Genomic DNA, 24243 nt, shown 5'->3' on the forward strand with positions numbered 1-24243 from the left:
TTGAAGCCGGTTTGTTCACGTGACTTCTGTGTCACATGACAACGCCCTGTTGTAGCTGCAGTGCTAACGCCAACAAAATGGCAGCGTTCTTACAGTGGAGGAAATTTGTCTTCTTTGATAAAGACACGGTAAAGGATCCGGTGGATACTGGGAAAAACTTCGCTCTCCCGAGCGGCATATCGGCCTGTGACTCTGGTCGGGGTCATATTGTACTGGGAGATATCCTTTAATAGTACTATGCTAATTAGCTAGCTGAGCTAATGTTATTCCAGGTTACTGACAGACGATGCTAGCCCCAACTCAGCAAATGTGACAGTAAACCTAGGTATTCAGGAGACAGGAGACCCGTAATAACTTAATCTTAACAACTGTTGTAATAACTTTAACAGTTAATCGAAACAGTGAGTTGAAGACTGAACGGTAGCTTCGGGCTATGTTTTGGTTTCTGGTTTTGGAAACAGCGTCACTCCAAACTGAAAACATTCTATCAATTAAGTGTGGACTGAGAGCAGTTACTTAACGTTTCACTTGGTGTGTGGTTAGGAGCTACTTTTCATTTCATATATCTATAGAGTGATCATGACAAAGTAAGTTAACTCGAAAATCCGCTAAATTGCCTCTATGGTATCGTTAACTCTTTTCGGACTCCTTCCAGCTCAAGGCAGGCGATCGAACTGCGTGATCAAGGTTAAATGTGGACATTTGATTGAAATGATTTGCTGCTTTTTGTGTCGTCCTTATGTTGATTTTTCCAGTGAGTGTCAGTATTACTTCGTGCTAAGCAAGCATACACTAGGTGAGTAACCTACAACTGTATTGAGTAAATGCATAAGAGTATGCAGTTTATTCGCAGACAGACTTAATTAAAGGAGCAGTTCACCCTTAAATGAAAATTCAGTTATTATCTACTCAACCCCCTGGAAAATCAAGTGGGGTTTCGTAGTCCACAAAACATTTCTGTAGCTTCATAGTGAAACGGCATTGCAGCTTTCTCCAAAACAACTGGAGATTTTTTAAAATGTAAAACAAACACAAAAAACCTAGTCATAAAATGGCTCCATACAGCTTGCATAATCCAAGTGCCCCTAGATCCCAAATTGATTTGAATAAGACAATATTTACACCCTCAACCGCGCATGTGCACACATATAATATTTAGTTTACTGTGACTTGCTGTTGTAAACATTGCTGTTCCTACTAACATTCACAGTAGCAGTTACAGTCATTTCTTGGTTTTGTCACATTTTTAGATGTGTAGCATGTATTTCTAGTTTGCACTTGCCCTCCAATAAATAGCCCAATAATGAACCAGTATTTCATTGCTTTTTACGAATTGCAGATGAATTGCATGTCTGCCAAATCTCAGTATTTAGTATACTAAAAAACGGTGTTAATGATATCTTTTTAAATCTATTTGGTATGTCAGGGCTTCTGGAGATAATGATTACACAGCACAAGCTGTTTTGAGCCATTTAATATTTTAAAAAATCTGTTGTGTTTTATATTTTAAAACCAATCCCCAGATGCTTCAGTTGTTAATGAGAATGACTGCAGCCGTTTTCCTGTCAAGCAAGAGACATGTTTTATGAACTATGAAACTCCAACCTACTCTCCATCAGCATAGTGATGAGTAGACAATTCAGACAGTTTTGGGTGAACATGCATGCACAGCTTTTGTTTAGTGCAAGCGCAGAAGCTGAAAGCATTTATACAACACTGCCTTATTGAAATACTATTATATAATTGAAAAGATTGGTTAGAATTGACTGGAATGTGCTTTGCTGACTAGAATTTGTTAAAACCATTAAATGTCCAGTGAATGAGAGTCTGGCTTTTATCCACATATCTCAAACTACTACAGGAATAACCACTCTAGAACTGGCATACTTTCCCCGCTTACTCCATCTCTTACAACAATGGTATATAGTTCTTAACTTCCAGAATTTTACATATGGATGGCAGGATCTGGCTTTTGACACGCTCCCTGCAGTTGACATCTTTTCAGGCTTACAAGTTGCGTGTAACCCACCTTTACCAGCTGAAGCAGCACAGCATACTTGTGTCAGTGGGGCAGGACGAACACGGAATAAATCCTCTAGTAAGTTTGCAGCACTTTCGAAAAACCCAAATAATCACAACTGTGTATGAGATTTTTATTCAACCATAACTATTTTCAGGTAAAGGTCTGGAACCTCGACAAAAGGGACAGTGGAAATCCTCTCTGCACTAGGATTTTCCCTGCCATTCCTGGCAACAAACCAACTGAAGTGTCTTGCCTCTGTGTACATGAAAACCTCAACTTCATGGCCATTGGTAAGACTCAGAAAAAGAGCTTATTTTCTGTCCATCAACTACCATAGACTTTTCTCTTCTGAGTTTATAATAGATGCTCTGTTTCCTGACAGGCTTCACAGATGGCAGTGTGGTTTTGACCAAAGGTGACATCACCAGAGATCGTCACAGTAAAACTCTGACCTTGCACGAGGGAGCCAGCCCTGTCACTGGCCTCGCATTCCGCCAAGTGGCAAAGGTCACACATCTGTTTGTTGCCACTCTGGAGAAAGTTCATGTAAGTATGGTCACTCCCACAATATTTGGGCATGTGCAGAAGATAAACCCTATAAACTTCAGGAGCCTTACTTTCATTTTAACCATCCGTACTTAGTTTATCCAGCAAATTTTAAAGGTGATAGCATGTTCTTAGCATTTTCTGAGGCTTTTTGCCCCTGCACCAGCACCAGCCATTTCCAGAGGTATTTATATACATCTGTTTCTCATAAGTGCTGTATCACAGGAATGTCTAATGCAGGGGTCTCAAACTCAAATGAGCTAGGGAGCACAGCTGGTATTGTTGTCTTGTAGGAGTGCCAATTCAGTGTTCTGGTACTACAAGAAAGTGCAATATTTTTGAAAATCAGAAATCACAGTTGAAACCCCAAGTATAGCTTCAAGATGGGCATCAGTCAGCCTGGACCTGTACTTGCATTTATTAATGTTCATAGACGAGAATAGTTTCTCATACAGATATGTGCTTCCGAAAAGGCACATTGTCCAAATCTACATTTTGGACAGTTCTTGGATAGAGGTAGAGTTCTTTCAGAAATTGACTAGTCATGTCTGCTTTTCCTTGCGCCTCTCTCAATTTAGTTTTTATCTCACAAATTCTGCAATTTTTCTGTCACCTCAAATTTGTTGTTAATAACCCTGATGAAAATGGCTAGCTGTAAATTTCTGGTCTGGGCTGTGCTTTTATCATGTAGTACAGAGTATGCTATGATGTTTTGTGATGGAGAGATACATTTAAACAACCTCTTCTTTATTAGGCATAGAATATCAATGACTTGCAACATGCAGTCCTTCTGAAACAGCCGTACAATGAATGGCTTTCCCACTTTTGCGACTAATTCACCCACCACATAACTGTTTTTCACAGCTGATGAAAGGTGTTACCATGGGACTCTATTGCGCCACCGGAATATTAAAAATCCAATCAGGGTACCAAACTCCAACAGGAAGTTGGCCATTTTGATTCAAAGTTCCCATTTCACCCTCATTTTGATCCATTTCCATTCCTCATACTTTAATGAACTTCTCCTACAGATTGAACACCACAGACTTCCAGTTCACTCAGTATCATCCTCAGACCTCGAACATGAAAAGTTATCAAAAGCTTTTTCCTTCGTCAACATGGTAGATGTCATGGTGTGGTCTATTTTAATGCTTCGCCATAAAGCATCAAGTCCTTATTACTTCAACATCCAATTTCCCATGTACACCAAATTCATCAAACATGTATATGATGTTGCCCTGAATACCACCATGCATCAATATTGTGTCATATCCATAGTGCCACCTACTGGACACAGGAATTCAGACAAACATCCTATTTACATGACATTTATAGATTTTTTTTTCCTCCATATCAAACACCACAATATGACATACAACTAAAAGTTGAGCACACCCTCTAACAGGATTGCCACCAATCAATAATCAAAACACAACTGACCACAAATTCGTTTGAGGGATTTTTCACCTGTAGTCCATTTTTCTTGTAATGTAGATTGCAGAGAGTTCCTCTGACTTAAGCATACATTATTTAATACTGGCAGGAGCAGGCCACCAAATCATAAAGGAACAACTTCCTCCTTCCTTCCTTAAATTCCTATCTGGACCAGACTTCACATGTTTGATAAAAGTCCAGCCCTGAATGCATAGGCCAGTATCCAGTCATAGTCACAGTGCCACATGTTGGACACAGGAAATAACATTTAACTTCCTGCACTGTCCAAAACACGGACAGTTAGGAGATGCGCACACAATAATCAGGCAATGGGGCCGGGTACGCGGCATGCCCTGACATGCGTGGATTTCGAGGGCCCGTTCATCACTGATTGAAGCTTTAATTTGAAATTGTTCTGTTTTATGTCATTTGCATATGAAGAGATAGCTAAAGGGCAAACTCACACTAGGCAATCCGTACCATGGGAAACGGTGGTTGTTTGAGACCCCTGGTCTATTGGTAAGTTTTTTTAAAATTCTGTGTCAAGACACAAAACGCATTTCTGGTCATAAGTCTGGACATCAAAAGTTAATTATCACAGAAATAAATGTTTGAGGCCTTATTCACCAGGTACTAGTGTTGGGACTTGCATTACACAAGGCACAATTAAGTAGTGTTAATGCAACGTTAAAAGGGAGATTTAGGTTAATTTGGCAATAATGATTCATGATTATCAGGGATAATTATTAGTTATGATAAATAATATGATCCAGTTTACATTAGATTACCTCGGGGCACCACCAGTAGCTAATATCATGGTGATAGGCCCCGGTGCTAATATTTTTTTTTTTTGTGCCCCCCACCCCGACGTAAACACAAGTGCACACCCGTGCTTACTACACGCACGCACACACACATGCTTGGACACACACGCACAGCCACTGAAAAGAACTATTATTGCAGGGGTAGACTGGCCTTCAGGAGTACTGGGAATTTCCCTGACGGCCGTTTTTAATTTAATTTAATTTTAATTTCATTTCATTTTATTTATTTATTTAAAGGTGTATATTTTCATATACAGTCGTCCTCAAAATTATTCATACCCTTGCTGATTCTTGTGATTTTTTCATTTAGTGATGAAATAAATGCTTGTTTTCAAATTTGTGTTTTAGCTTCATGTGACCAACAATTGAAAGAATGACAACAATATAAAATAATTTTAAAAAATCATTTCTGGGGTATTTTATTAACGGAGTCCAAAAAAAATGCCATGTTCAAAATTATTCATACCCTAGTCCATCGTCTTTATTTAATAGTCAATGGCATAGCCTTTATTCTTTATGACTGCTTCCAGACGATTCTTGTACGTGTCCACAAGCTTCTTGCACGTCTCCTGTGGGATGTTGGCCCACTCTTCCTTGGCGAATGCCTCAAGCTGGGTCAGGTTGGTTGGTTTCCTCGCCATCACTCTGGTCTTCAAGTGATGCCACAAATTCTCAATTGGATTGAGGTCAGGACTTTGACTTGGCCATTCCAGGACACTGATGTCATTGTCCTTGAACCATTTCTTGACTACCTTGGTGGTGTGTTTAGGATCATTGTCTTGCTGGTACATCCAGTTTTGGCCAAGCTTGAGTTTTTCAGCAGATTCCTTGACATTTTCATCAAGTATCCTGATATAATCCTCCTTTTTCATGATACCTTGGACCTTGACGAGATTGCCTGTGCCACTGGAAGAGAAACATCCCCACAGCATTATGCTTCCACCACCATACTTGACAGTGGGCACAGTGTTCTTTGGTCTATAGGCTTCTCCTTTCTTCCTCCAGACATACTGGGTATCCATATGGCCAAATAACTCCAGTTTTGTCTCATCAGACCACAGGATGGTTGACCAAAAGCTGGGATCTTGCTTCAGATGACCTCTACAAAAGGCCAGGCGAGCTACCAGATGTTTTTTCCTGAGCAGCGGCGTCTTCCGAGGTTTACGTCCATGGAGACCTCCTCTGTGCAAAACTCGCTCAATGGTGGACCGTGACACCTTTGTCCCTGTCTGCTCAAGGGTTTGAATTAGGGCCTTGGTTGTGGTCCGTGGGTTGGTGTTGACCTCTCGGCAGATTCTCCTGGCAAGTTTGGGGGACACCTTACACTTTCGGCCACGCCCACTGAGGTTTTTGACAGTGTTGAACCTCTTGTGCTTGTTGATGATGCTCTGGACGGTTGAGACAGGGACACCATACTGCTTGGAAATGGCCTTGTAACCCTTTCCTTCACTGTGGGCCTGCACAAGATGCTGACGCAGGTCCTCACTGAGCTCCTTCTTCTTTACCATGATGACCAGAGATTAACAATGACCTGAACACTTTCCCACTATTTATACTCTTCTGGAAAGATGCTATTTTTTAACCTTGTTTAACATTTGGTCAACAAAAAAGGTATTCATTCCAATGAGACATCATGAAATAACTTTGGGACAAAGATGAACACATTTGGGACATTTTTGTTGAGATATTGCCAGGGGTATGAATAATTTTGAACATGGCATTTTTTGGTAATCCGACAATAAAATACCCATGAATTTAAGAGTTTCTTGAATTGTGTATTGTTGTCGTTCTTTCACTTGTTGGTCACATATAATTCATAAACAAACGTGACAAAAATGCATTAGTTTCATCGCAAAAATAAAAAAAATCACAAAATTAACAAGGGTATGAATAATTTTGAGGACGACTGTATAACCTTCGGTTCCAAATAAATGCCAAGTCTTAATTGTTTTTTTAAAAAGAAGAAGACGTGACCACTGACGGTGCACGTTTTGCTTATTCTCCTTTTCACCTATTGTACTTGCTTTCTGTCAGTCAATATCACATTGATGATCACCATGGCTCCCGTGCAGCAAAAAAATAAATAAAAAGTACGACTTGAAAATCTAACTCTCCGTCGTAAAATATGCAGAGGAAAACACGGGAGAAGCAGCTGCTAGATGTTTCTCTGTCAACCCCAAGAGAGTGAGAGATTCAGCCTCTTTCAGAGGAGGACAGCGACAGGGCCAGGCTGCCTGGTGGAGGGAGGAAGAAGGCTAGCGAGGAGCTTGAGATAAACGTGCGGGGTTGGGTGATCAGCAAACAGGCATGCGACGAGAGTGTGTCCCGCAAAATGATCAGGGCAATGGTGACACAAATGTACGCCACCATGTGTGACAGCAGAGATGAGGAGTTTGCAGCGAGTGCTGGTTGTCTAAATCGTTTCCTCCGCCGCAACAAGTTGCAGAAGATGTACATCTGTTGAATTAAACGCCAGTCCCAAATAAACACCTGGTCTGTTAAGTGATTAAAACACATAAACGCCCCGGCTATGCTTTGGTAATTTACTTTATGATAAATCTCCTGGCCCGGGGAGAGAGACATGCATCACTGCTCAGCCCCAGACAAAGCAGAGAGGTGACAATTGGCCCAGTGGCTTGCCTGTCTAAAGAATACCTGGCCTGGTGATTGGACAACTTATCATTTCCTCCACCTCTACCAGCCACTCAGCGTTACCTTACTGACCTACCCCCAGCTATTTCATTCACAAAAATGGGGGCCTGTGGCAATTCTGGACAGCTGTGGGTTTTTTTTTTGTTTGTCTGTTTGTTTTTCAATTTCATGGGCCCCTGACGGCGCCTGGGCCCTGGTGCAGAGGCACCGGTTGCACCGTCGATACTTACGCCACTGGGCACCGCCCTTGAAGAAGGGAAAACATAGCTAATTTACTAAATCAGTCTCATAAAAAGATACTAAATCAGGGGTGTGATTCTTCTGGATAAATCCGGAAATCCGGCTTCTCCAAACTGAAAATGAGGCTCTCATATATCATGCAAGTAATCATTCATCCGTTTTTTGTGTTTATTTGTTTGTTTGTTTTTTTGTGTGTGTAGGGACAGGTTGCACAAGGCATGGGTCACAATGACTGCTCACTGCTGTCAACGTGCCTCTGATTCATGTCTTGATGTCACTCCGCAAGTAGTCCATTCATTTGTCACGACGGAACTTCATTCAAAGCAGAGCTCCACCAAAGAGCCTGCAATCAAAGGTTATGATGTGTCAATGTTTCCCCCATATGCACTCTGCTGCTGGATTTTCAGCGCAATCCATCCATCCATTTTCTTCTGCTTATCCGGGGCTGGGCACTTCCTCTAGCACCTCCAGGAGGATCCCAAGGTGTTCCCAGGCCAACCGATTGACATAGTCATTCCAGCCTGTCCTGGGAAGGATTTTCAGCGCCACCGCTGCCGCAATTTTTTTCAGTGTAACATCACGGGCGAATGGCAAATTTAAGTTGCACACAGTGAAAGAACTACACATTAAGTTATCTTGAAATCGATTATTGTCATTACTGCTATTTGTGTAATTTCTACAAGTCATCGTTTAAGGTGAGTGATTGAAATCCTCTTCATCCTATTCAAAAGCTGCTACAGGCGTCTCATCGAACCAGGGTGAAGTTAGTTTCAGGTTGGATGTTCGGCGGATATTCACTCGGGTCCAGCCATGACTTCACTGAGGTTCTCCCAAAGTTAGCAGCAGGAGGACGGTTAGCTCACTTCACAGCGCCTCGCGCTGAATCCCTGGAGACTGATTTAGGGACCATCATTAAATTACTTTTCATAAATATATTGATACAAATTTATTGCAGTTTTTTTGATATCTTCCAGTGACTCCAAACCAGCAGCAGATTGTCTTAGTAAACTGGATGAATGAGACTATTGTTATTGTATTTGAGTGCTTCCTCTATTTTATATGAATATCAATAGCTTCCATGTCATGTGGCCCATGGACTTCTATAACAGATTGTTTTCATAAAAAAAAGAAAGAAAGAAAATAAGGGTAAAAAAGTTCTGTAATGTTCAAGAGGTTAACATTTTTTGAAGCAGCAATGTCAGCTTCTACGCTATTTTGTCTCATATCTTAGATTCTGACTCTGAAATTCTGAAAATGATTTTTTTAGTCGCCATGTAGTGTAATGTAGTCATCATTTAAAGGGTTATTTTTCAAAATTTTCTTCCGTGGGGCATGCCCCTGGACCCCCCTAGTGTTGCTAGGTTACCAACTCAGAGCACCACTGCTACAAGTAAAATCTAGGGGAAACACTGTCCTAAGAAATTTGGACATGTGGGGCGAACTATTTCTTTCTTACCTAAAGCTGACAACGGGACAAAATAAATGTAAAGAGAGACATAGTGGTGTTGTGTATTTTTCTGCTTTTTTGTCCTTTGCCAATCACACCTATGCTAAACTGTTTGTAACTCTGATTAATAATTAACTAATTAACTACAGCCTGATCTGAGATCACAATAATACCAAAACTGTGAACAGACACATACATTTGGCGGGGGGGAGGGCCTTAGAGTAAGAGAGGAAGGAGCGCTGGCGTTTTGACTGTCTGATCAGAGGGGGGTCTGTTACCCTGAACGATCGAAGCTCAAAGCTGTAATTTTCAGTAATAACGGAGGGCAAACATTTGATTGCATTTGGTTGCTTTACTAACGTTTAATCAGAAATCCTTAAATGTCCCGCAGACGGGGAAATTTGTTTTTTCACAGCAGTCTCGGGATATTAACAAGAGCAACAGCAAAATAGACAATATAATTAAAAAGGAAAGAAAATAGAATTGGATTGACGTATATACATATTTACATGATATAGTGCAAGAATGGACAGTCATTTTTTATATACATATTTTAAATATGTATAATAAATATGGGTGATGAAATGAGTTTGTACAGACTATTGCACAGTGCAGAGTACAGAGTGAGGTCTATATGGAGCAGTGCTGATTGTACAGTCTGACAGCAGCAGGAAGGAAGGACCTACAATTTAAAAGTGATGAGAGAGAAGAAGAGAAGCAACAACAGGGTGTCATTCAATTACAGTCACAGAGCATCTTTTTTCATGATATATGATCTGTGAAAATTTACATTTTGCTAAAAATATAGTTAATACCTTTTTGTGAAATGACTGATCTACATATATTACGTGGTAATTATAGTCTTTGTCACTGTTCTTGAGGCTGCCATTTTCAACTCCTTTTCACTGCCCTCTTGTCTCCCTTTGCTCAGTGCTACACGCTGTCCATCAAGGAGTATCCTAAAGTAGAGCTGGATACACACGGATGTGCACTGTGCTGCTCCTCCTTGGCAGATCCTTCCCAGGATTCCCAGTTCATTGTAGCTGGTGATGAATGCGTGTACCTGTACCAACCTGATGAACGTGGGCCTTGCTTTGCCTTTGAAGGACACAAGCTGTTGGTCCATTGGCACCGTGGATATCTGTTTTTACTCATCAGGGACGCAAAGTCACCGAACAAGTAAGGACAACCCTAGGGCTACATAATTAATCAGTGTATTATCAAGGTTGCAATGTGGTCAAGTGCATTATCAAAATAGCGGAAGATGCAATTTTAAGAAAATGAAAGATGTTGAACTTTTTGCCAACAGAATTGCAGTACAACTTTTTTAGCATTTCATGCAGCCCTAGACCGCATTGGATAAATTAAAAGAGCTCATTACTGGATAAAATAGTGGTGGAGTTAGTTTATTGACAAGATTGAAGCCGTGTTTGTGTCCCTTCATATGCCCACATGGTAATATTTCTGTTAAAAGAATAATATGTACACATATACATTCTGTAGGTCAAGGGGGATATTAAGTAAGGATTTGAGTGCTTGTGTAGGTGCTTAACCAGCAAAATAAATTTCTGCCTATTTACTATGGGCCCCACCTGAGGATTGCATTTGCACTAAATTGCTTACTAGATATTTTTGATACATGTCAACCGCATCAGAGCTTATTTAGTGGCATTTTATTCTAATCAAATCAAATGCCGCTAGGCTCATTTATATCCATAATCTTAATGGTCCCATATTATGAAAAACAAGATTTCTCCATATATACTGTAAACTGGTCCTCCCTGAGCCTGCCAACTCCCAGAATGAAGAAAATAAGCATTTCCTGCATGGTCCCTGCAGCCCACCCACAGTCTGTTCAGATTCTGCTCCTGTCGTTACTTAATGAAAGGAGTCATAGTAGTCATAGGCCGGCCTCCTTTGCGTGGTGCTAGGAGATATCCGAGAGGGAGGCATTCATCTTCGAGCTGAAGTTTGGTGTGTCCAGCGGTGAGACAACAGTGTTTCGCAGTGTCGTCGCTCAGAGCTAGACATGCATATTGCTCTGTTGTTGGTTGTAAAAATCAACACAAGTGCCTATATTGTCCCAGCTACAGACCAACAGACAAGACAGTGGTTGCGTTTCATATTTTAAGGACAACATGCCGGCTGTGGTTCGTGTTAGCTTGTATGTGTGTGCTAACCACTTCACATCGGACTGCTTCAGTAATGAGGGTCAGTGCAAAGCTGGCTTTGCCTCGACACCGACCCTCGTAAAAGGATCAGTCCCAACCATACGGGACCAAGCAACTACACCCGAGCCACCAATAAGTGTTGCTGTGGTTTGATAGTATTTACAGTTGCCTACGATTATGGTGAAGTCAGCTGGAAATCGGCTAACTAGTTAGCTCCGCTTTGGTCCGCTATGCAATGGCATTTGAAGCAAGTTTTATGTTAATAATATTACGATGGAGCTTGGTTGTCACAGTAAAAAGTCTGGAAACATGTGCAGACTGGAGACGGAGACGATACAAACAGTGTCCAAGAGATTGGAGACTGTTGGAGACAAACACAGCTTTCGCTAGCTGTTAGCCATTGGCTACATGGTAGTAACTGTAACAACATATAGAACAAACTAACATGATTTAGACACACTAACCATTCTGAAACGTCCTGCTGCAGCCGCAGAGTCTGTACTTCTTCAGGAGCCTCTCCTTCTGGGTCCGATTCTGGGTCAAACTGGTTTGGTTGAACGAAAAACTCTACCACTAACACTGACATAGCAGGCAAGGCTCTCCAAGTAGGCGTAGACAGACGGAGCTAGTTAGCATTTGAGGTTGCAGGTACCAAAACAGTCTGCTGTCAGGAGGGCTTAGTAGAGCAACTTTTAGACAGCTGAAATTCAGGACCACGGATGGGTTTGGGGCAATGCTTATCAAATACAGTTGTTGGACCTCTGACCGCTGTGTGAAATTGATGAAAAACAGTATAATATGGGACCTTTAATTAATAATTGCAATATCTAAAATTTGCAGCGATGCAAAATTCCAGCAAAGGTCATTTGCAGCAGTTTTGGTAAAGATTTGCCAGACTGTTGGCATGGACATCGTGCATTGCAGTTTTGCACATCACTGTAAGAGTAAACTTTGGTGTCTTTCGTCAGAACGGTGCAAAGCGGGGCAAGCCATGTAATTGCCAAAGACTGTCCCTGACTTACTGAATGAGTGAGTAATGCAGAGTTGGAGTTTCCCCCATTGGCAGCAGATCTTTCAAAAGCAACATGCACAGACAGTCTTCAGTTTTACGTAGTAGCCAAACCATGTAATTGCAACATCACATGATGCATTAGGGCCCATAAAGACTTTTTCCCTCAAGCTTACATTGTAGAAGAAGCAGCTGTAAAATGTTGGATTATGTGTTTTTGAGCACTACAACCCCCGACTTGTTTTCCTGTCCAGAAGAGCCCTATGATCAAACTCTTTTTGGTACATTAGTACATCCTGTTTCACCAAAAATGCATCCAAATCTTCGTCACTTTTATCTATTCCTTGTATCTTAGGCTGATTCAGACCAAATCTGGTGTTGCAGCATAAAAAAGACAGCCGTTTAAACAGACTACATTTGTTCTTTTTTTCTTTGTGTATAACCTCATCTTTCACTTGTGATCACTAGGCTTGATTTTATGCCCCAACACACCACAATGATATGCCTTACATCCTGGTTGTTTACTGTTATTTTTAATCTGTTGATGTCAGTGCCAGCTGGTGACTAAAAAAATTGGGGAGGACAGGAGGAAAACCCGTCCACGGTGTCATGTTTTTTATACAAGTCAACTACTTATCCCTACTTTCTTATATTCAATGAAAATTAAGCAATAAAACAATTACTTACTAGACTTCTTTAAAAAACATTTTATTAAATGGCAAAAGGCTGTTGCTCCCGGTCATGCTGCAAACATTATATCCTCCAGCAGGACAAACGAAATGAAAACTATGAATTATCTTTCTGACTGCTTCTCTCTGATTTCTCCAAACAGTTTTTTTTTTTTCCGAAATTTCCTTATATTTCCTTTGAAACCGATTCCAATATCGCTGAAAACTCCATATTTCTTGTTCGAGCATTTGTTTCAACCAGTTACTCTTTCTTAAAAAAAAAAACAAATAAAAGATTCCTCTTGCCTCTCAAAAATAGAGGAAGACCTACCTCCTCTGCCTCAATGGACGAGCCTCCTCTGGTTGATGTGGACAAACTGCCACTTGTAGGACCAGCATGCTAGAAGCATAACATTGTAGCAGCTTCTTGTTGTGGAAATTCTCCTTTGCGAGGTAGAGCGTTGCTAAGTCTACGAAGAACTTCAGACTTCAGTGTATGAATCAGATCTCTTTAACTCCGTGTGGAGGGAAGGCAAAGGTGTTATCAGAGAGGAGGGTTCCTTAATTTACAGCAGCCATAACATACTTTCTTTACATAACAATGATGCTTTGATGTTAGGTGTATCCCGTCCTTCCCAGGACAGTGACTCTTTGATGCAACAGATGGGACAGCAAATGTCATCTTATCTACATTTCTGTATTTTCCCATGTGGAGGATGGGCCCCCACCTGTGGCTTGCTGATACCTCAAGCAACATGACATTCTCCCCTCCTCCTCTCATATCCTGCGCGTGTCTTTACAGCACATTTGATGACCAACAGGCAAACTGTGTCGTTTTTTACATTCCTCCATTTTGACACAAAGTTTCAACAACATTTGGGGAAATTACATTAAAAAGTTCCAAAAAGAAAATTATTAACAACTACAAATCATTACAACTGACTGTTTGTTACAGTGAATAACAAATACTACAGTACATTAAAATAAATCAATTGGAAAAAAACACAGACAACTTATTTTGTTGAAACAGCTCATTTTTTTGTTCACATACTCTGTGGCAAGTTTTAGTCTTTTTTCTCTTCATTTTGACCCTTCTGTAAGAGATGGGGTGTCTGAGTATCAGTGTAAATGACATCAGTGTTTTGACCCTTCTGTAAGAGATGGGGTGTCTGAGTATCAGTGTAAATGACATCAGTGTGATTGATGACTGCAAGTGAATCAGTCGGTGGTGTGAAAGGTATGAATATATGAGGATGTTTGGAATCCAAATTTCACTCAGTTGAAAAACAGGATTGGGCCACAGCCATTGTGGTGACCAAACCAACGATGAAAATCCAGCCATAAGCGTACCCTCTCAGCACTCCACAGTTTAGGTCGTTGTCCTTCCTTCTGCGGCATGGCTAGGAAAAGGCTTGCACTGGGATGCATGGATTTAGGTGTCCCTCTCAGCTCTCCAAATGGCAGTGGGTATTTTCAGCAGCACATGATATGGTCCAGTCCATCATGGTTAACACTAGTGCTTCATTCTCAGGTCCTTTACCACTACACAATCTCCAGGCTGGATGTTGTGGAGTTGCACCAATGAAGGCTCCAGCTTTCACCTGATGTAAGATTAGCTTAAAAAAACATGGTTAAAGGCACAGCGATAGCTTAACATATTAGCATCCAGTCTGGTGAGGATTAACCTGTTTTGAGGAAACGTGGTGTTAATCATCCTCATAAGACATCCAGTGATTATCACATAAGGAGATAGTCCAGTTATCTTATGTGGACAGCCTTTCATAAAATCAGTGCAAGCGGTAAAGACTCAACCCATGACAAATCTGTTTCTGCCATTAATTTAGTCAATTTTGTTTTTAGGGTCTGGTTAGCTCATTCCACTGTACCTCCACTAGCTGGCTGGCAAACACAATGCGATTTTAGGTTTATGTGCAGGCTTTTGGAGATGTTTTGAATGAAAATTATTTACAAAGTTTGATCCATTATTACTCGTTAATTTATAAGGGAGACCCCAACGGGGAATTATTTCCCTCAACAATGATTTAGCTATTTAGATTGCTGTTGCATATTTACATGTAAAGCATTCAATCCATTTTGAGAAAAAAAATGTCCACAATAATCAGACAATATTTCTGCCCCCTACATGGAGTGAGTTCAATAAAATCCATCATTAAATGCGCAAAAGGACCTTCAGGTTTAGGATGGGCTGACAGAGGCATTGCTTCACGTTCAAAAGTTTCAATTTTGATTCCTAGTTTCGATACCCAGTCCATCGACCAGAAGAAGCTGCTGAACACCAACAAAGAAGCGTCCACCGGAAGTGTTTGCATAACCGAGCGAGTCGACCATGGATAGCGTGAGTCAGTGGTCCAAAGTGTGGCATCACTTTTCTAAAAAGAACGAAATCTTGGCAAAATGCAACACTTGCGACCACATTATTTCGTGCAATGGAGGGTGCATGACGAACATGAAAACGCACCTTCTCCGAGTTCATGGAGTAGAAATAAATTTGTGCCCCGTCTTTGATGCTCTGTGCCGACCGTCTTCCGCTGCCTCTTCCTCTGGCTCTGGCTCCGGGTCCGGCTCCGACCCCCAGCGTGGCACCGCAGTGACTGCACTGCAGTCTGAATCTGGTAAGTAAAACAATACATTTACAATAAATAATACGTCTTGCGCCAACATTGAGGCAGCTAACAAATCAGCCCACGTATTTTTTCATAGACAATGTACGACCTGAGATTGCTAACGTTAGCCAGTCTGGTGACTCCAGAAAGGTCACTGCACACATCGTGAAAAGGCTGCATCCCTTTTCAGAGGTGGAATCACCAACATTTAGGTTAGTTAATCAATAACAATAGAGCTAAGCTAATTGATACTGAGCTAAACAGTAACACTGAGCTAAACAGTAACAGCAACATTGTTTGTTTTTGTTTGTTTTTGTTCATCATGTCCATCAAGAAACGAGTAGAGAGAGAGCTGCAGATATACCAAGAAGTTCCACCAGTCCTTATGTCTGAGGACCCTGCTGCATGGTGGTGGAGCCAACAAAAGACTTATCCTTTGCTGTCAGATCTTGCTTTCTCCTATTTATGCGTTAAAGCTTCTTCTACACCCAGTGAACGCAAGTTCTCCACAGCAGGTGATGCTATCTGTCCAGAACGCTCACGCATCCTGCCTGAGAAGGCAGATATGATCATTTTTCTAAACAAGAACTGTTTCTGATTTTATACTGTACCTGGACTGGGTTTTAAATTTGTGTCTTATTGTTTATTTGCTCTTCTGCACCAGGTTAGCCCATCAACGGGAGCACAGTAACATGTTTAAGTACCTGCAGCATCAAGTGTAAATGTGTTTTCATGAGGTTTTCAAAAATAAAGCTCTCTTGAGGAAAGTGTACCCCTGTCATAGTAAAGTTCATTAGAAGTAAAAAGTTCATAGAATTAAAGTTGATGGAGAAGGTAAGACTATTTCATTCAGAAAGACCGTTGGTTAGCTAGCTCATTTAAAATTTCCTAAATTTTTTTGACCCTGCCTATTAAAAACAATCTGAATCGAGAATCGTGAGGAACCAGAATCGAAACAAGGAATCGGAATTGTTCAAATTCAAACGATACCCACCCCTACTGCTCACCCATGGTTTCTGTGTGGATGAAGTGAATTTGGTTGACTTTGTCATCTCCGATCACACAGCAGTGCTTTTCCAGGTTCCGCTCCTCTCTTCTGACCCCAAACCCCCCACACTGATTCACTCCTGCCCCCTGAATTCACTGGCTGTTCCTCGTTTCAGCCAAGCCTTTATTTCCTCAAGCACGATTCTTAATGCAGGTGAACTACACGGCTTCACAATAGATGATCTTGTAAATGCTTTTAACAGCTCTTGCACAAATATTTTAGACTCAATAGCTCCAGTCAGACTCAAAAAGCTGAAACCAAATTCTCTGCCTTGGCTGAACGAAGGACCAAAAATTTAAAAGAGACGATGCGGGGTGGCAGAGAAAATGGAAAAAGGACAAACTTAGTGTCTCTCTTGCTTCTCTCAAAGAGCTAATGTTCACTTCTCAGTGTACAATCAGAGAAGCAAGAAACCACTTTTTTGTAGAGTTGATTGCCAAGCAGGGCCATAATCCCAGAATTCCCCCCACCCAGCCAGCCCGTTGAATCCTTCCCAGACAAATGTGAAGAATTTCTTAATCACTTTGTGAACAAAATATTGGAGATTCGGCAGAATTTTAACACTGACTTCAGAGAGATGGTAGTTGACTCCTGCCCACTCTCAACCTTAACCCGCTTCACTGAAATCTCTCTGTCTACCCTAGAACGTACTATTGCACTTTCAAAATCATCCACCTGCCTTTCAGACTGCATTCCTACTTGTTTTTTAAAAGCTGTATTTCAGACAGTTGGTCCAGACATCTTAGCCATTATTAACTGCTCTTTGTCTACTGGTACTTTCCCTTTACCTTCTTTTAAAGAAACCATCTCTAGATCCCTCTCTTTTATGTAATTTTAGACCAATCTCAAAGCTGCCTTTTTTATCCAAGATTTTAGAAAAAATAGTCTCCACTCAACTGATTTCTCTTATGAATGTCAATCATATTATTGAAAAATCCCAATCTGGTTTCTGCTCCCTTCATAGTACTGAGACTGCACTGGTCAAGGTCGCCAATGACTTACTGCTTGCTGCCGACTCAGGCCTCTATTCAATATTAATTCTCCTTGACCTCAGCTCAGCTTTTGACACAGTGGACCATAATGTTTTAATCAGCTGTCTGAAAAATTATGTTGGCATCAGTGATGTGGCTCTGGATTGGTTCATCTCCTATCTGTCCAACAGATCATTCTCTGTAAGGCTTGGAGAGGCCTCCTCTTCTTGTGCCCCTCTCTTCTGCACTATAAAAAAAAAGAAAACATAAATAAATGGTAATATTCTGGCAGCTGGGGCGCCAAAAAAAAGCTGGAAATAATGCAAAATAACTCTTGTAAAAATACAGTAATTTTCCATTAATTAAATACAGTCAATAACTTTAATTTTACATGGGATTTTGTGTATTTTTTGTCGTTTTAATGTTTAATGAAGGACTTTTGTAACTGTAAAAACAATGAAATTACCTAAAAATATGGTCGAACACTGCAATAACACAAATAATCAGGCTTGAACTAGGTGCTGGGACCCTATTTGTACTGTTGCTGAAGTTTAGTGCTGTTCTGAGAATTATTTGTGGCTTTTTGATGGCGGTTACTTCTTGGAGTCATAAATTGCAGTGTACTGTTATCGTGCTGTCTTTTCTAAGGTTTCTTAAACTATGTGAGCTAGCGGTCTGCAAACTTGATCTCTCGAGGGGGAATCTTACTCGGTGTCACGGTGTGTTAGACCATGGATTAAACTTTCACCAGAATATCCCTTTAAGTGTGATAATTTGTTACGACCGGCTCGTGGGCCGCAACAAAAGAGGAGATGTGCAACCAAACTTAGTTAATAATTAAACAAAGTTTAATTAAAGTAAATAAGACTCATAAGGAAAACTCAATCATGTGGGATGTGGAAGTCAGTATCAGTGGTGTAGGAAAGTGTATGGGTGTAATGGTTAATGTGAAGTGCATGTTGTAAGTGCGAAAATAAGTACAAACAAAAGGAAAACCAGCACGCTGGCAAGGTGCTGCGTGGAGTACCGAACAGAGAGAGATGGCGTCAAAGAAGGCGGGGTTAAATAGGCCCGACTGGGAACACTGGCCAGGTGCTCCCTGTCAACCTAATGACCACTGCATCAGACCTGCAAAACAAACAAACAGACAACCACCAACAGTGCACTATACACAACACCCAGGCCTGGGGCCGTCACACCCCCCCCCATAAAGTCAGGGTCCCCAAAGGGAACCCTGGCTCCAAAACTGCCACACTATATAAACTCACTGTATAGGGTACCTCTATACTTACTGAAAACTACACTCCTAACACAATACTAATAACTGCAATAATACTAAATACCTCACCGCTTATGTCCCCTACAATCTTCCGTTCTCCCACTGCCTCAGCAACTGGATCCTTGAAGCTAATTTAAGAGGAGAGAGAGCAAGAAATATGGGATAAAGTGGAGAGCAACAAAACAAAACACAACACATTACACAATCACTAACAAGGTGCCCGAGACAACGCATCCGCCAGTACATTGTCCCGTCCCTTGACATGGCAAATGTCGAGGCTGTAGGACTGGAGGAAGAGAGCCCAACGAACCAACCTCTGATTGGGAGACTGTAAAGAACTGAGGAAAGTCAGTGGGTTATGATCTGTAAAGACCACTACAGGTGAAGAGCTGACATAGACATTAAAATGTTGCAAAGCCAAAATCAATGCCAACGTTTCTTTTTCAATTACAGAGTAGTTTAGTTGATGTCTGTTGAACTTCCTGGAAAAGAAACACAATGGTTTATCCACCCCGAGATCATCAGCCTGCAACAGCACTGCGCCTGCGCCCACAGCACTGGCATCCACCTCCAACTTAAAAGCCCTATCCCACTGTGGAGCAGCCAAAACAGGGGCATTACAGATCAAGGCCTTGACATTCTCAAAAGCTGACTGACATTCTGCAGACCACACATATTTCATTTTGGCTTTCAACAGGTTAGTCAGGGGTGCAACCACGGTAGAAAAATTCCTGCAGAAACACCGGTAGTAACCGACTAGTCCAAGAAATCGCATCAGTGCCTTCTTAGTTGGAGGCGGGGCATAGTCGTCAATCGCCTGCACCTTTGCACGCACCGGAGTCACCATGCCCTGCCCCACTACACGCCCTAAGTATGTTACCGTAGCCTTGGCAAACTCACACTTGGCCAGATTTACTGTTAAATTGGCGTGAGCCAAGCGATCAAACAGCTTTGTAATACGACCAAGATGGTCATCCCAACTCTCTGAATAGATGACAACGTCGTCCAAATACACTGAGCAACCTTCTAGATCTCCAACTACCATATTCATAAGGCGCTGAAACGTTGCCGGTGCATTTCTCAAGCCAAAGGGCATTACTGTGTATGAGTACAAACCAGTGGGTGTAATAAATGCAGCAATTTCCCTTGCTTTCTCTGATAGTGGAACCTGCCAATACCCTTTTAAAAGATCAAATTTACTCACATATTTAGCCGACCCCACCTGATCAATACAGTCCTCCATTCGCGGAAGCGGAAAAGAATCTGGCTTAGTCACATGGTTAACTTTACGGAAGTCTGAACAGAACCGTGGTGTGTTATCAGACTTGGGCACCAACAAACAAGGAGACGCCCAGCTAGAGGAAGACGGTTGTGCAATACCATTATCAAGCATGTACTTCACCTCAGCGTCAAGACACTTGCGCTTCTCCGGATGAACACGATAAAATCTTTGCTTAATAGGTTTAAAATCCCCAACATCTATGTCATGTTCCAGCAAATGCGTACGAGTAGGTGTGTCGCCAAAGAGACCTGGATATCGCCTAATCAGGTCGACTAATTGACCACGCTTTGACGTCTCCAAATGACCCAGCAAACCATTCAGATTCTGCAAAGACTCCGAGTTCTTCAGACGACCACACAGTACAGCTTCATCAGGACCTGGTAAGTCATCTCCCTCTTGCTCTGCCACAGCCTGAGGGGACACAGACACACAAACAGGGTGGACACCAGGCACCTGCGCCTTCTGCTCCGATAGCTGCAACGCTCGGGTGTAGTACGCTTTTAACAAATTGACATGACAGAGTTGAGTAGGTGACCTGCGATCAGGGGTAGCTATCACATAGTTCTGATCTGATACCTTCTTCACCACTGAATATGGGCCAGAAAATTTTGCCTGAAACGGAGAGGTAACAATTGGCAAGAGAGCGAGCACCTGATCCCCAGGGAGGAAAACCCGGTTCTCCACCTGGCGATCATAAAGTTTTTTCATCTTGCCTTGCGCAGATATCAATTTATTCTTGGCCACCTCCTGGGCCTTATACAGCCTGTATTTAAATCCATTTACATATTCAATAAGATTTTGGGGCACTTGTTCATCCCTCCACTTATCCTGCAACAGTGCTAAGGGACCCCTGACAGTATGGCCAAACACCAGGTCGTTAGGGCTGAACCCAGTGCTCTCCTGAACCACCTCTCTGGCAGATAACAACAACCATGGCAATCCGGCTTCCCAATCCCTGTTCATTTGAATGCAATATGCGCGCAACATAGATTTGAGCGTCTGGTGGAACCGCTCCAAAGCCCCTTGGCTCTGCGGATGGTGAGCAGATGCCTGACTATGACTGATACGCAGCTGCTTTAAAATCTGTGCAAACAAATGAGAAGAGAAGTTCGACCCCTGATCAGATTGGATGACTCTGGGTACTCCAAAGATTGAGAAAAACTGAGACAATGCACACACCACAGACCTGGCAGTTATTGTGCGCAAGGGGTACGCAGCCGGGTACCGTGTGCTCTGACACATTACAGTTAACAGGTAAACTGCACCTGATTTAGACGGAGGCAACGGGCCAACACAGTCAATAATTAGATGTTCGAAAGGCTGACTTATGGCTGGTATTGGACACAGTGGAACAGGCTTCAAGCTCTGATTGGGCTTGCTGGTCAACTGACATATATGACAAGATTTTATATATTCAGCAACATCTTTTTTCAGTTTGGGCCAGAAAAAGTACCTCAGAATGCGGTCGTAGGTTTTTCGGACGCCCAGATGACCAGACTCGTCGTGGGAAATCTGCAACACCACTCTACGAAACTTGCAGGGCACCACGACTTGATAAATTGGTTCACCCACAAAATTTTCGCCCTGGGGGACCCACTTCCTCATCAATACCTCATTCTGGATAAAATAACACTGAGACTCCTGTTTTACCTCCCCAGAAGGCCGCACCACGTCCAGCAAACTCTTGAGGGAACTGTCAGCATGCTGCTCCGACACCAACTCACTGTGGGAAATAGACCAAGGAACATTAAAACATGTGACATCATACTGTTGTAAACTGTCATCTTTTTCGGCGTGACCTGACTCAACCAACTGCGCACGTTTCATTGCGCGCGTGACAGCACAGGCCCTGAAAGCCTCAGGAAAATCTGTTACGCTTTTATCAGGCTCAGTGGTGACCAGAGGCGTTGAAGCAACAATGGCCGGAGGTGGAACATCGGCCCACACCCGACTCCCTGCTATATCATTTCCTAAAATCATCGTCACGCCATCCACGGGCAGAGCTGGGCGCACAGCGACCGCCACCTCACCCTGAAACAGACCACAGGACAACATTATCTTATGCTGAGGAACCTGCAGAACCTGCAGCCCAATTCCAAGCACTGGTATAAAAGCACCCGTATAAGACTCCTGCGAAAAAGGTAACGCTGACTCTACAATGAATGAATCAAACGCCGCCGTGTCACGCAACATCTTAATTTTCACCTTTTCATCACTTCCTACCAAGGAAACACAACCATCGCTGATAAAAGGCAAATAAGACTGCAGATCTGGACTCACCACTGGCGGTTTCAATACACCCCGAGTCTTCAACGCCCGGTCAGGAACAGGCCCCACACACATTGCTGACTTAGGAGACACACTCGCTCCAGTTTTATTCTTAGCCTTAAAAGCAAAACAGTCTCTTTTCCAGTGTCCTCGCTTGTGACAGTAATTACAAATTTTGTCCGCCTCTTGGGACCCACGTTCATTTCTCTGACCAAACCAAGCACTTTTCGCTGGGCGACTAGACCATGCACTCCCACCTGAGAAATTCTCTCTGTGTGTGCCACCACCGCGCGTCCCCGGATACCAAGTATCCTTACCGTGTGTTAACAAATAGTCATCGGCCAGTGCGGCGGCCTCGGCTGCCGTCTTAACCTTGCGTTCACTTATGTATGTGGCAATGTGACCTGGCACAGAATTTTTAAACTGCTCTAAAATCATAAGATCCCGCAGACCATCATAAGAATCAACGTCAGCTGCCGTGCACCAACGATCAAACTGAGTTGACAACTCACGAGCGAACTCCAAGTGAGATTTATCGCCTCTTCTCCAACCTCGAAACCGTTGGCGATAAGCTTCAGGAACTAATTCGTACACTTTAAGAACAGCCGATTTTACAACATCATATTTAACACTGTCGCTACTACTGAGACACGAATACGCTTCCTGCGCTCTACCGGTTAACACACACTGCAACATCAACGTACAGGTCGACTCAGACCAGCCACGAGCTTCAGCCAGGCGTTCAAACAGCAAAAAAAAAGTTTCCGGGTCTCTCTCATTAAATTTAGGGACCAGTTTAAAATCGCCAAAGTCCGATCTTACCGGGGTGCCACCTGGACCGGAGATACCGTCAGTAACCACATCCCCCGCGACCTTCCCCTCTCGAACCAAAGCCAATTTCTGTCTTTCCAGGTCTAGCTTCACTTGCTCAGTTTCCTGCCTCATTTTTTCAACCAACAACACTTTCTCTAGCTCAATGCCCTGTCTCACCCTTTCCACGGCAACTTCTTTCTCAGTTTCTAATTTCATCCGCAACAATAGCAGCTCTTTCTGCCGCTCAAAAGACAGCCCGGCGCCAGGACGCGCTGCTAACGGCGGAGGCGCGCCCTCGGCGCCTGTGGAGACGGACACAGCCTCTCCCGCATCCAACACATTCATTTTTAATAACTTGAATTTCAAATTTGCTTTTACTGTCTCTTTCACACGTTTATCGCCAACCTCAACATTATAATGACCGGCTATTTTAACCAGCTGATCCTTCGTACACTCATCTAACAACGCTTCAGTTGGCGCCTGCACAAACGCTTCAACAACGTCATCCATTACGACTTACCGAACACAAGAGAATGCAACGTGACGGGACCAGTGTGCAGACAGGCCAACACGGCCTCCAACGGAGCTTCCCCGCTATCTACCTAACCAGAATCTAGCTAACTCCCCCCTAGACTTCATGAGGCGTAGCGGCGGGTATTTGCGCACTAGTAGCCCGCTGGCCCGGAGAGGCGACCAGAAACTGGCAACCCCACCGAAACCACGGATGTGCTCCCGAGCAGTTTAGGGAAAAGGGAACAGGAAGCTCTAACCGCTGTACCCCAACACTACCAACCCCCCCACGACGCCACCCAAAGGGGAGACGCCGCTAAAACCTACAAGGGGAACCACTCCTTCAGGTAACACAAACACACATATGGGCCGACACTTACCTTCTCATGCCTCCGTAAATATTCACAATTTGAGACAGCAAACAACAACAACCA

The 24243-nt window shown here is 42.6% G+C and overlaps 2 protein-coding genes across 6 annotated transcripts in view; one reads left to right on the top strand and one right to left on the bottom strand.

Moving 5' to 3' along the window:
- vps11 (VPS11 core subunit of CORVET and HOPS complexes) overlaps positions 1-24243 on the top strand; it is a 50449-nt gene continuing 26206 nt past the window's right edge. The window contains exons 1-5 of the mRNA XM_037118604.1: positions 1-219; positions 1950-2098; positions 2178-2313; positions 2406-2569; positions 10098-10345. Of these exons, the coding sequence (XP_036974499.1) occupies positions 36-219; positions 1950-2098; positions 2178-2313; positions 2406-2569; positions 10098-10345 (881 nt within the window). The 5' untranslated portion in view covers positions 1-35. The remainder of the gene's footprint in view (positions 220-1949; positions 2099-2177; positions 2314-2405; positions 2570-10097; positions 10346-24243) is intronic.
- LOC119030772 overlaps positions 18923-24243 on the bottom strand; it is a 6071-nt gene continuing 750 nt past the window's right edge. Inside the window, exons 1-3 of one of the 5 annotated variants that reach the window (XM_037118605.1) lie at positions 22999-23469; positions 21869-21941; positions 18923-19064 (exon numbers count right to left, since the gene is read on the bottom strand). In XM_037118605.1, coding sequence (XP_036974500.1) covers positions 18956-19064; positions 21869-21941; positions 22999-23431 — 615 coding nt within the window. In that variant the 5' untranslated portion in view covers positions 23432-23469 and the 3' untranslated portion in view covers positions 18923-18955. Of the gene's footprint in view, positions 19065-21868; positions 22462-22498; positions 22797-22998; positions 23470-24189 lie in introns of those variants that run through there. The other 4 variants (XM_037118607.1, XR_005078409.1, XM_037118608.1 and 1 more) reach the window with 4 other exon arrangements.

This window comes from Acanthopagrus latus, chromosome 13, assembly GCF_904848185.1.
Source record: "Acanthopagrus latus isolate v.2019 chromosome 13, fAcaLat1.1, whole genome shotgun sequence".
Classification (NCBI taxonomy): Eukaryota; Metazoa; Chordata; class Actinopteri; order Spariformes; family Sparidae; genus Acanthopagrus; species Acanthopagrus latus.